General features: G+C 36.2%; 2 protein-coding genes across 2 annotated transcripts; one reads left to right on the top strand and one right to left on the bottom strand.

Annotated features, from left to right (window-relative positions):
• Positions 1 to 549: 549 nt before the first annotated feature.
• Positions 550 to 6,958, bottom strand: LOC117624189 (probable RNA methyltransferase At5g51130). The gene is made up of 9 exons (XM_034355331.1): positions 6,930 to 6,958; positions 3,979 to 4,063; positions 3,344 to 3,458; positions 3,040 to 3,087; positions 2,011 to 2,272; positions 1,221 to 1,308; positions 984 to 1,049; positions 759 to 827; positions 550 to 639 (listed from the first exon to the last, which is right to left on the bottom strand). Exons 1-9 carry the CDS (start codon positions 6,956 to 6,958, stop codon positions 550 to 552), a joined length of 852 nt encoding a protein of 283 aa, XP_034211222.1.
• Positions 6,959 to 10,122: 3,164 nt separating this feature from the next.
• On the top strand, positions 10,123 to 10,731 carry LOC117624186. Its single transcript, XM_034355328.1, has one exon. The coding sequence runs from the start codon at positions 10,123 to 10,125 to the stop codon at positions 10,729 to 10,731; it is 609 nt and encodes a 202-aa protein (XP_034211219.1).
• Positions 10,732 to 12,963: the final 2,232 nt, after the last annotated feature.

The raw sequence follows: 12,963 nt of genomic DNA, 5'->3' as shown, positions 1-12,963 counted from the left end.
GGGAAATAAATACGAGCAAATACCCACTGGCATAGCATAGCATTTATTCACCTAATGTGGGTTACGTTTTCTTTACAGTTCATGCAGAGGGATACCTTTTCTTCTGTTGACCAAGGTCAAACATTACATCTTAAGCTTCAATATTAAGCAGTAAAAACCTTGTTTTCCTTAATCATATTGGTCGCCGGTCGGAAGGCGGAGATCAATGCAGAATTGTATGTAGAGTACGGAAATTAACTTACCCTTCACAAATTTGGTAACCACTATTGCATTGCATCATAACGTATATATGTACAGTATTAGAAGCAACTACAAGATTGGGACAGGACGTATTCCATTCTTTTGCCTGTATGATTCTTACAACACTTGACAAAATTGACACATGGTGTCAGGGTTCCCATTGATTCTTTCCAATGTAAGAGACGCACATCTGTGGCTACATTGTCAAGGTTCCCACCAAAAGTGCACCTATGCGGCCAACATTGTCTGAGTTACGCCTCCTTTTCGGATCAACACTCAACCCTGCTCCTCGTACATTACCAGGCTAAGTCATTTGCGGAACACTAAAATTGGTCTGTTGAATCCAGTTTTGCTGCCCGACACGCCGGAAGTGACATTCTCCACTGTTTTAAATCCAATCTGTAAACGTATGTTAAATGTCAGGTATACCAGGATCTCAACCAAATAGTTAGGGAAAATGCCCAAAAAATTATTGCCACTTCATCCTGAATTTGAACTATAAGAAGATTGTAACATACCTTGTCCAGAAGTAAGTCTTGAAAATATTCCGGATGGAACTTAAGATTTTTATAATTGGTTCTGGTTGTCTGCACAATGGGACAAAATATTCTTTAGGCCTAATTTTAGTAAAGCAATGAAAATTTCAAGTCATAAAGTACTTAATCGAAAAGCTTTCTGACTTGTTAACTGATTTAGTAGTGATTAAATAGCTGTGAACTCAGAGCTGCAAAGAAAAAGGTTACCTCAGAAACTTTGTAATTATTTTCATATGACTTCCAAGGTTGAGGTTCCAACACAAAAATTCCACCCTGCTCACAAGAAGAAGAATTCCTCAAACTTTTTGCCCAAGGCCATCTTGTAACAGGGGAATGCTATAAATGAAGATTATCTTGAACTAAAATTCCATGGTTAGTTGACAGCAGACAAGAAAAGAAGAACGGAAAGGAAATGAATGGTAAAGCAACAGTTATAACAATTACCGGATTTAGTAGCCTCCAAACCTTTGTAAATAATGCAATCAATCCATCATCACCCCAATTCAAATGAATCCATTTTGTTACACTCAAACTGTATTTCAGGAGAGAAATAAATATTACAACCAAGCAACACAGTAAGGCTAAGTAAAATTGAACTAGCAAATGAGAGCTTGTAATTGCATATGAAAAGGCAAGCATCATGACGCAATTTTTCTCCCAAAATATATTAATAGAAACCCACTACAACTTCAATCTATAAGATAGAGGAAAGCGAGTCACTTTCACTAGAGTTCAATTATTACAGGCAGACTTAAAAAAACCTGGGTAACGATAATGGCTTTTCCTAAATATTTGTATGGCCAGTGGGGATTCCACCAATTGTCTCACAATAGATTCTTGTTCTTAGCGTTTTACTATTCAGTGCTTATGGATAGACATACCTGGTTACAGCTTCTTAGACTTAGGAAAAGGAAAAGAAAAAAAAAATAATCTGAAATTTCAAAACTCAATGGTATTCCGATGACTTAGATAATTTGGAGCTGTTTGTCTCTGACAGTGATCTGATTAGCAATCTATACTTTATGTTGTTCTCGTTTGGTAATCTCGTTCAGTTACTGAAAAGTTCTAGTCAAAAAAATTTATGAGAAAGGTTACAGTCAAATTTAAGGAATATAAGTCAACTTTTTTTCTTATATATATAGCTGAAAGCCTGCACACATCATAGCAAGTTTCCACATGCTTTTCCTAATAGGACTGAAACAAACATATTAACCAAGAACAAGGAGGAGCTTACCAAATAATGGTATCATAATGCTTCTTTGGTGGATCACGAGTATTAACAAAATCTTCTTTTTGGAAAGATACTATGTCAAGCCGATTTTTCTCCTCAGCACAACAATTCCTTGGGATCTCCTTCCTCTCTTCCTTTAATGAACCTTTGATACTGCTCTCTGAACCATTTGCATCCTCCAACTTAGAAGACTTTCCAGGCACCTTTCTAGCATCCTCCATTTTCAAAAATTTCCTGATGTGCCAGTATGCATCCTGAATTTGATCTGGAAGGTAATGAAACCTACATTATCTATGACTACCAATACAAAAAAACACAAAAAGAAACCCCTGATGCCTAAAACAGTCATCACATCAACATTCTACCTGTTTACAGATTGGAGAACCAAAATCAATACTACTAATAGAGTTCATATTAACCCAATTAGCCTGAACTTAAGTAGCCAAATTGACTAAGATTTGGGCTAATTAGATAAATAGTAGTGTAAAAGCTGAGTCTGATCACACACACAGAGCGAAGGATGCCAAACTGCATCCCAACCCAATGAAGTTTTCATTCTTTTCAAATGGGCATCTGTTGTGGTCTTTATAAATTATAAGCTCAAACTATGCCATAATGCCAGATATCACATATAAAGACACATCATCTGAACCATGTCTTTCAAGTTCAAGTTCAATTTCAAGGTGTCAGGCACCCACATGACATGTTACTGCATAGTCCAACATAAATTTAGTACCTAGGGAATATTGCACTAGTAAGCTAAGAATAACTTGTAGAGATATGTAAAATGAATAGCATGCATATACATATATGTGGATGTTCATGCGTGTGTGTGTATGTGTTAGCATGCAATACTGTGCATGAGAGATAATATCATAATTCTACATCCTAAATCTCATGCCAACAAGAGCTTAGAAAACATTATACATTATATCAACAATTCGAACTATATTTAACAGATAGAAGAAAACTTTATATTTCAACTTCTGTGTAATTTCACAAACATATATCAGATCATGATTAGAATCTTACTGGCGTCAATGTCAACTCCAAGAATGCTCTGGCAGCAGAATTTTTTGGCTGTATATAAGTACATAAACATGTTAATACCACTGTGAGAACCACATACATAAATAAAGTATCTCAACGACAACTACAAAGAGGCCTAACTAGACAAAACTAAGAAATTCACTACATGTACCCTGACTGGGACTATGGAATTATATAAGCATTGATTACTTTCATTTGTTTAGGAAAAGAAGAAGAGACAATAAAGCATAATCAGAAAACTCGTAAAATAAATTTTCAAATATGATTTTAACTGAAAAGTAAGTACCAATTTGAATGGTCATAATTCCAGAATTGCAGCCAATGTCGAGACAATCCTTGCCTTGGAACCATTCCTTCTTGAAAACCTTCAATCTAGGATCTTCCTCCAGTTCTTGACCAATCTAAAATATCATATGAAGGCAATAAGATTTCACATTGTTGTAGAGAGAGCGAGAGAGAGAGAGAGCATTGAGACTGTTATAAAATTACAGACTGAAGAATGACCGAAACTATAACTTATCAGTGACTTTTATAAGTTGATTATCTCAAATACTTTGGGTCACAATGAATAATAAATCATGGGCAAGACTTAGCCCAGGATACCTTTCCAGAAAAGGTCCAAATAATATGCATAAACTCAATCCAACGACCCAGAAGCTTAAAACATGCAATGCATTAAAAATCCAGAACACAGCCCCAGTAACTTCAAATTAAATGCCATGTTTCAATCAAACTTACAAAAGCACCTACTTGGGTGCCCGTAAATTCAATCAACCACTAACCCTGCATATCTACTTAAAAGAAAAGGAACACAAAAATGTCGCATTTTTAGTTATTGACTAGCCAAAGCTTTCTGGAAAACCAAGTAGAGCAATAAGAATACTCAAAAAGGAAAAAAGTGGCGGGTAGGGGATTAATTACTCGATAGCCGTAGTAGTGTTTGTAGTTTCCGTAAGGGCAAATCTCTTTGCGCTTCTTACTTTTGTATAGCCGTTCGGCTATACTTCTTTTTTGCATTTAAAAAATAGTATGGCTTTACCTCCTTAACACGTGGGCTTAGGCCTCTTTGACATGTGGGCTTAGGCCATGGGCCGGCCTTTTTATATAATAGTACAGCCGCACGGCTATACAATTTATTTGAATTTTAAAAAATAGTATAGCCGGCCGGCTGTACTCTTTATTTGCATTTAAAAATAGTATGGCTTTACCTCTTTGACACGTGGGCCGAGGCCATGGGCCGGCCTTTTTATATACGTATATATATATATAATAGTATAGCCAAGCGGCTATACTATTTTTTTGAATTTCAAAAAAAACGTATAGCCGGGGGCCTATACTCGTTTTTGCATTAAAAAATTGTTTGGCTTTAACTCTTTGACACGTGGGGTCAGGACTCTTTGACACGTGGGCCTAGGCCAGGGGCCGGCCTTTTTATATTTATAATGCTATAGCCAACCGGCTATACTATTTTTTTCAATTTAAAAAAATAGTATGAGTTTACCTCTTTGACACGTGGGCTTAGGCCTCTTTGACACGTGGGCTTAGGCCGTGGGCAGGCCTTTTTAGTATAGCCGCACGGCTATACTATTTCTTTGAATTTTAAAAAAATAGTATAGCCGTTCGGCTGTACTCCTTTTTTGCATTTAAAAAATAGTATGTCTTTACCTCTTTGACATGTGGGCTTAGGCCATGGGCCGACCTTTTTATATATATAATAGTATAGCCGCACGACTATACTATTTATTTGAATTTAAAAAAAATAGTATAGCTGTTGGGCTATACTCCTTTTTTGCAATCCAAAAATAGTATGGCTTTACCTCCTTGACACGTGGGCTTAGGCCTCTTTGACACTTGGGCTTAGGCCATGGGCCGGCCTTTATATATATATATATATATATATATAATAGTACAGCCGCACGGCTATACTATTTATTTGAATTTAAACAAATAGTATAGCCGTTCGGCTATACTCTTTTTTTGCATTTAAAAAATCGTATGGCTTTACCTCTTTGACAGGTGGCCTTAGGACTCTTTGACACGTGGGCCTAGGCCATGGGCCGGCCTTTTTATATATATAATAGTACAGCCGGACGGCTATACTATTTCTTTGAATTTTAAAAAAATAGTATAGCCGTTCGGCTGTACTCATTTTTTGCATTTAAAACATAAAATGGCTTAGGCCACTTTGACACGTGGGCTTCGGCCTCTTTGACACGTGGGCTTAGGCCATGGGCCGGCCTTTTTATATATATAATAGTATAGCCGCATGGCTACACTATTTATTTGAATTTTAAAAAATAGGATAGCCGTTCGGCTCTACTTCTTTTTTGCATTTAAGAAATAGTATGTCTTTACCTCTTTGACACGTGGGCCTAGGCCTCTTTGACACGTGGGCTTAGGCGATGGGCCGGCCTTTTTATATATATAATAGTATCGCCGTACGGCTATACTATTTATTTGAATTTAAAAAAATAGTATAGCCGTTCGGCTATACTCCTTTTTTGCATTAAAAAAGTAGTATGGCTTTACTTCTTTGACACGTGGCCTTAGGCCTCCTTGACACGTGGCCTTAGGCCATGGACCGGCCTTTATATATATATATATATATAATAGTATAGCCACACGGCTATACTATTTTTTTGAATTTTTAAAAAATAGTATAGCCGTTCGGCTGTACTCATTTTTTGCATTTAAAACATAGTATGGCTTAGGCCACTTTGACTCATTATAGTATATGTGTATGTAATAATAATAATAATAATAATAATAAAATAATAATAATAATAAAAAATAATAATAATAATAATAGTAATATGTCGTACGTACTATTTTTTTTGTTGGTTAAATGTATCATACCTACTTATACTATCCACTTAATTTTTTTTTTCTTATTTTTAGCACACACAAAAAATTCTTATCTTTTAATTACTTAATCATAAAATATGCCCACACGTATATTCTATATGATCAACTTACTTCGAGGTTTCTGCTTATAATTTCCCTTTTCCGTATCAAAAAAAGTTTTCTACTTACACAGTGAAGTTCAAGCTCTACCGTGGATTCTATTTGAGGAATTTGGTGCGTCTCTTATTTTGTTTGGTATACCAAGAACGAAGTTGGTAGAAGTTTTATGCAACGTGTAGCATCTTGGGCTTGCACTCCTCTAAATAACTGCAAGAATGCTAGACTAGTCCGATAATTAGCGTGTGCATGTAACATCATATCATTTGGAATTAACTTTATGCACATATTGTTCTTAAGTTAAAGTTTATTTTAGACTTTTCTTTTGCACCACACTGTTTCTTCTTTGCTGCTATGAGGCGCTTTTGCTTATGATTTACATGGGGAGCCACAATTTCTCATATAAATTATTGTTGAAGCAGGACTAGTAAGTATCTCCCAGAACTGTCCCCTGTGGTATTTTTTCCAATATAATCAAACACACAATGAGATCAAACAAACATTCAGGCTCACGAATCCATATCGGAATGTTGCAACTGTAAATCACTCATCAAGGTAGTCCCTCCCTTGTGCGTATTGAGCTTGATGCCACTCGTCCCCTGGAAAAAGAAAAAAATAATAAACACAGATGTAAAGTGCATAAAGCTAATTTGAGTAACTTCTTACTCTTTGTTTGGGTCCAAAAGTATAGTTGTTATTATGTATGATCCGCATATTTTATTTTTCCGATATAGGTTATTTATTAATTCTCTATACCCATTTTACCCTTGAGTTAAATAAGGGAAACAAATTTAATGTTCTCCAGGTTATGCAGTTTGTACATTTGATATAACGAAATAATAAAGTTAGGAGTTGATATTCAAAGGGAAGTCACCGTCTTAGCAAATAGGGCTACTTAGATTCAGACATACATGGAGTTCGCCCCAATCACAAAGCCCATGGTCTATTAGGGAGCCATTTTCTTTTTGCTATGTAGCCATGGTATCGACTTTTTTTATATATGTTTTGGTTAATCGCATCGATCTTCTTTCAAGTCATGATCTAATTCTATAAGTCACAAACTACAACAAATAAATAGTTTTTCTTTTATGTATACCTAGATTATAGGTAATAATTTTTTTTGACTTTGTAATATATATATTTATCTAAATTATAGGTAAGATACTTTGAAGGTTAGAAATAAGACACATATATAATTTACTTGTGTTTTTACATACATAAATAAGTTACCAAAGGAATGCCGGACATTGTAAACATTGCATGTTTTTATTTTTATAAATCAACTAATTAAGATATAAGAAATATAATTTGTGGCCTCATTAAAACCGCTAATCAGAATTGAATGATGATCCTACAACACCCAACAATTTAGAAAAGGTTTTTTTATCACAAATGGTCCATGATGTTTACCAATTTATAACCTTTGGTTCTTTATGTTTTTTTTTCTGACATTATTGGTCCCTTATGTTACATCACACCCATCAAAATGGTCCTGCCGTCACATTCCGTCCACAAAGGTCGTCAAATCCAATCACGTGAGGTCACGTGTAGGGTTAAAATCGTCAAAACACTCCCCCTTCGACCTAACCCACCCTTCACAACCCGTTTCCCTCGATTTCCATTGCTCTCTCTCTCTCTCTCTCTCTCTCTCTCTCTCTCTCTCTCTACTGCCAAAGGTCCCTCTCAATTTAAGGTTGCAAGGGAGAAGAAAAATTGGGTGTTTCTAGGGATTTATATGAAAAGTTGATTAGCTTTCTTTCGTGAAGTCAAAATCACAACAGAAATCAGAATCTCTGAATAGTGATGGAGGAAGAGCCTGAAGAAGTGTTTCGGAAAGGGGAAAAGCAACCCAAGTATAAAGGTATCTTCGTTGGCTTTTTAAAAGTGTCGGTTTTAATAAAAGTTGTTGTTTGCACGTGTAGCAGCTGAATTCGTATTTTGATAGTGATATTGAGTTTTCTTTATGCTTGTTTGTCTTGCTTTTTGCACGGATGTGGTCCATGTTTGTCTAACATTTTGCAGAGTTTGTATCATATTCAAATGCTGAAATTGTTTGTTTAATAATTGGTGGGAGCCTTTTGTTGTTTTCTTGCATTTGTATATTGGTAGTTTACTACATGTGTTGTTGTTTGTTTGTATGTATATAAGTCAATACCCTGTGTACATGTGTATTTATTATAGAAGTGAATAGTATATTGTTAGGTCTGTTATTACTATATGCATAGTAAATTAAGTAAAAACAAAAGCTTATTGAATATTATTGTTAACATATATTGATATATTTACTATTGAGATTCACCATGGAGGCAAATTCAAGAAAGTAGTTAGCAAAGATAAATATGTGGGAGGAGAGGTTGTATTTGCAGACCACGTAGATGGAGATAAACTGTCATGGATTGAACTTGTGAGGATTGCCAAACTAGCAGGACATACAGGGGATGACATAGGTTTTTTTTACAAGATAAAGAATGGGGATTTTAATGCACTACTCAATGATGAACATGTGTTGAACATGGTTGCTGCCATACCCAAGGAAAAAATTGTGTCTCTCTATGTTGTTATAGAGCAAGGAGTAAATATGAAACATATGTCAAATAACACATGGGACAATGAAGTATCATTGGAACATGAGGTTCATGTGGCCCAATCTTTGAATTGGGATGATGTTTTTACTGATTGGAATCATGGTACTCTTGACTAGCAACAAGAGGAACTTCTTAATGAGAAGCATGGAGAATGGAAAAAAGGGGTTTCTTAGGTACAAAAGGAAGGGCAAGGAGGGGAATTTCACCTGGATGAAGGGCAACAAAGTGAGGATGAAACATATGAAGATGATCCACTTGATCCAGATTTCATAGATAGTGACTATGAGCAAATAGGAGAGACTGAAGAGGTTGATATTGATGACACAGTCTTTGAAGAACATGTGGATAATCCAGTTGAAGATGAGCCTGAAGAGATGGGTTGTGCTGGAGAGATCTCAGACGAGGTTCAAAACTCTAAGGGGCTTCATAGCAAAAATAAGTGTGAAGATTCTGAGGAAGATGATGCAGTGGCAAGCAAAAGGAGGCATGTTCCCAACTTTCGACAATGGAGAAGAAAGTCTATGCTGAAGGATCCCATATTTGATATTGGTATGCACTTTCCCAATAAAGCTCAATTCAAAGAGGTTGTGGTGCTCTACACTTGCAAGTTAAGGAGAAAAGTCTAGTTTGTTAAGAATGATAAGAGAAGAGTGAAGGCTGTTTGTGAGAAAGGTTGCCCCTTTGTAATATATGCATCAAGAATTGATGACTCACCAACTTTGGTCATCAAAACAATGAATTTGGAGCATGAACGTTCAATGGATCAAAAGATATTTTGGCTTAATGCTGCATTTTTGGCTGAGAGGTATGCTTATGAGCTAAGGGCAGATCCGGATTGGTCTATTAAAGGTTTCACATCTGCAGTTAAAAGGGATTTTGGGATGGAACCTTCTGAACAACAAATTTATAGAGCTAGGCAAAAGGCAACAAAATTAAACAAAGAGGATTTTGTGGACCAATTCCACAAATTGCATGACTATTGTGAGGAGTTGAAGAAGGGAAATCCAGGAAGCACAATCTTGCTTAAAACTGAAATGGATGGTAAGAACAAAAGATTTCATAGGTTGTACATATGTTTGGAAGCATGCAAGAGAGGTTTTAAAGAGGGATGGAGGCCCGTTATAGGTATGGATGGGGCTTTTATTAAGGGACCACATCCAGGACAGTTATTGGCAGCTGTTGGGATTGATGGGAAGAATAGAATGTTCCCTATAGCTTATGCTGTTGTGGAGATAGAAAACAAAGATATGTGGGAATGGTTCATCCAAAATTTGATAGTAGATTTAGGCATTGAAAATGGGCAGATTTAGGCATTGAAAATGGGCATGCTTATGCTTTCATATCAGACAAACAAAATGGGTTAGGACTTGCCCTTGCTGATTTGATTCCTAATGCCAAACATAGGCATTGTGTAAGGCACTTCTACAACAATTTCAAGGCTTCACATTCTAGCTTGTGTTTGAAGAAAATTTTGTAGGATGCAGCTAGGGCAACAACTAAACCTTGGTGGCAATGTCATATGAAAAGGCTGAAAATAGAAAGAGAGGAAGCTTGGAAGTGGCTCCATCCAAAATTAGCTGAACATTGGGGTCGATCACACTTCAAACAACATTATAAGTGTGAAATTTTGCTAAACAACTTGTGTGAAGCTTTCAATGCCTCCATCTTGAAGGCAAGGGGTAAACCAATTCTTGGAATGCTTGAGGCTATAAGGACTAATCTCATGGTGAGGATGGAAAACATGAGGGTTGCTGCTTGGAAGTGGAAAAGGTCAGTTAGTCCAAGGATTGAGAAAATTGTTGAGAAAAATAAGCTTGAGGCTGGATATTGCAATCCAATATTATCTGGGGATATAAAGTATGAAGTGACAAACATGCATGGAGGACAATATGTTGTGGATCTAGGAACAAAATCATGTTTTTGTGGGAGATGGCAACTTTGTGGAATACCATGTCCTCATGCAATTTGTTGCATTTTTAGAAGAAAGCAAGACCCTTATGACTATGTACATGACTACTACAAGAAGGATGCTTATCTCAAGTGTTATAACCCTATTATATCACCAATGCCTAGCATGGATCAAGTGGACAACATATGGTCCTCACCCTTTGCTACCTCTTGTGTTTAAGAAGCAAGTTGGGAGGCCAAGAAAGAAGCGAATTAGAGAGCAAGAAGAGCCACCAGCTCCCACATCAGGAAACAAACTAAGGAGGTGGGTTTATGACAAGTTCAAATGCACTAAATGTGGCCAAGAGGGCCACAACAAGAAAACATGTGGGACATCCTCAAAAAAACAAGTATTAATTTGGTTTGGTTTGCAGCCTCAAAGTGCTCAAGTTCTTAAAAATGTGATGTACTTAATTAAGTACTAATCTTGTGATTTGGTTTGCAACCTCAAAGTGCTCAAGTTAGGCAAAGGACACGGAAGTTAAAGGTTACTTTTTATCATTTTGAGTTTTTTTTTTGGGTCAATATTAGTGTTAGTATTATATTATGCCAATTTTGTATAAGTTTTTTCATTTTCTAATTAAGTTACAAGAGGAGGCAAGATGAGGCAAGCAAGTTCAACTTCAAGAGTTAATTCACAACCTCAAAGTTCAGCTACAAGGGTTAATTCACAACTTCCACGTTCAACTCCAAGTTCACAACCATCTTCATCACATCAACAATTTTCAACTTCACAGCCTTCTTCATCACAACAAGTCTTAGCACCTCCACTCCAAAAAAGAAGATTGAAGTTTCCAGCTCAAAGGGGACGAGCATGGAGAGTTGATAGGAAATTGGAAGAAGAAAGGGTTTAGGGTGTCAGCTTTTGATGTGAATTTGGATGGCAGTTAACATATCCATTGGTTTAGATATTTTTTGATGTTGGAGAACTGATAGAACTGATAGCTTTTGATGTGAAGAAAAAATAGTTTAGGGTGGTAGTTTTTGCAATGACTTTATATGGGAGCTTTTTATGTGAACTAATGTTCTTAAGATGACATTTTGTATAAGAACTTATGTTGTTCATGAATAAGTTAAACTAATGGGAATGGATATTGTTCAGGTTACTATTGTTCTTGTTTAAGCATTTGGGAAACCAAGCATTTGATATTGTTCATGTTGTTTAGGTTTTTAAGCATTTAGGATCATTGAATTTGGGATAATTCAATTTGCCTTGTTGGGATCCTTGCATTCTTTTTTTCTTTTTCTTTTTTTACCTCAATTTATAACATACACCTAATTAGTTGCTTAAAAACCAACATATTTTCAAATCTAAATAGATTTCATTCATTACCACAAGATGTACTTCAAACAACCATTGTCATACCCTAAATACAGCCACTGTTAAGCCCTAAATACATCCACCTACATCAACCTAAAATGGCCTTCCACCACAAAATACAAAACACATACCACAACTTACAATTCCTTCAACCACAAAATAAAACATCCCAAACTACATACTCCATTACTCAACATCCCAAACTACACAGACTCCATTACTGAACATCCCAAAGCTTTTTCTCATGCCAAAAACATAGAAAAATAAATCCATGACAGAACCAGCACAATCCAAAGCTTTTTCTCCTTATATAGAACATCACGCAGCTACTCCTCCAGAGATACCATGTGTCTAACAAGCATAGCCACGACTTGGTCGTCCTCTCCTTTAGTTGGTGCTTCGAACCCTGCTTCTTCTCTTCGGTTAGCCATTGTTGTGCACTCGTTAAAGATGCTTGCTGTTATGAAATGGAATGAATGGATATCTAGCAATTTTCTCTTATATAGAGCAGTTAATGAATCCAAAAACCTAAGAAAATATAGGGAAATGGGTTTTGAGGGGTGGGTTAGGTCGAAGGGGGAGTGTTTTGACAATTTTAACTCTGCACGTGACCTCACGTGACTGGATTTGATGACCTTTGTGGATGGAATGTGACTGCAGGAACATTTTGATGGGTGCGATGTAACATAAGAGACTAATGTCAAAAAAAAAACATAAAGGACCAAAGGTTATAAAGTGGCAAACCTCAGGGACCATTTGTGATAAAAAGCCTTTAGAAAATGATCACTATGGATTAGCTCATTAACAGTTTCATCTGCAATGACCAAAATGCCAAATGATCCCAACGTACACTCTCATTCACACTCTTATGTTTCCAATTTCAAAGTCCCAAATATGTCCACATTTTCAGTCAAACAAAAAAGAAATGTTAGCAAGTAGGAAAATATGATTATGTAACAACAAATATCATTTTTAAGGCTTTTTGGTCTTCTGGGCTTCACCTACCAAGCCCCAAGCAATTAAATGCTCTCTTTCCTTTTGGCTTTTTTTCTTCATCAACTCTTTCTCACTCCTCATTCACCCCTTTACACC

The sequence above is a fragment of the Prunus dulcis genome, chromosome 4 (genome assembly GCF_902201215.1).
Source record: "Prunus dulcis chromosome 4, ALMONDv2, whole genome shotgun sequence".
NCBI lineage: Eukaryota > Viridiplantae > Streptophyta > Magnoliopsida > Rosales > Rosaceae > Prunus > Prunus dulcis.
Note: the sequence above shows the minus strand (reverse complement) of the source record. Positions and strands in the feature narration are given on the sequence as shown.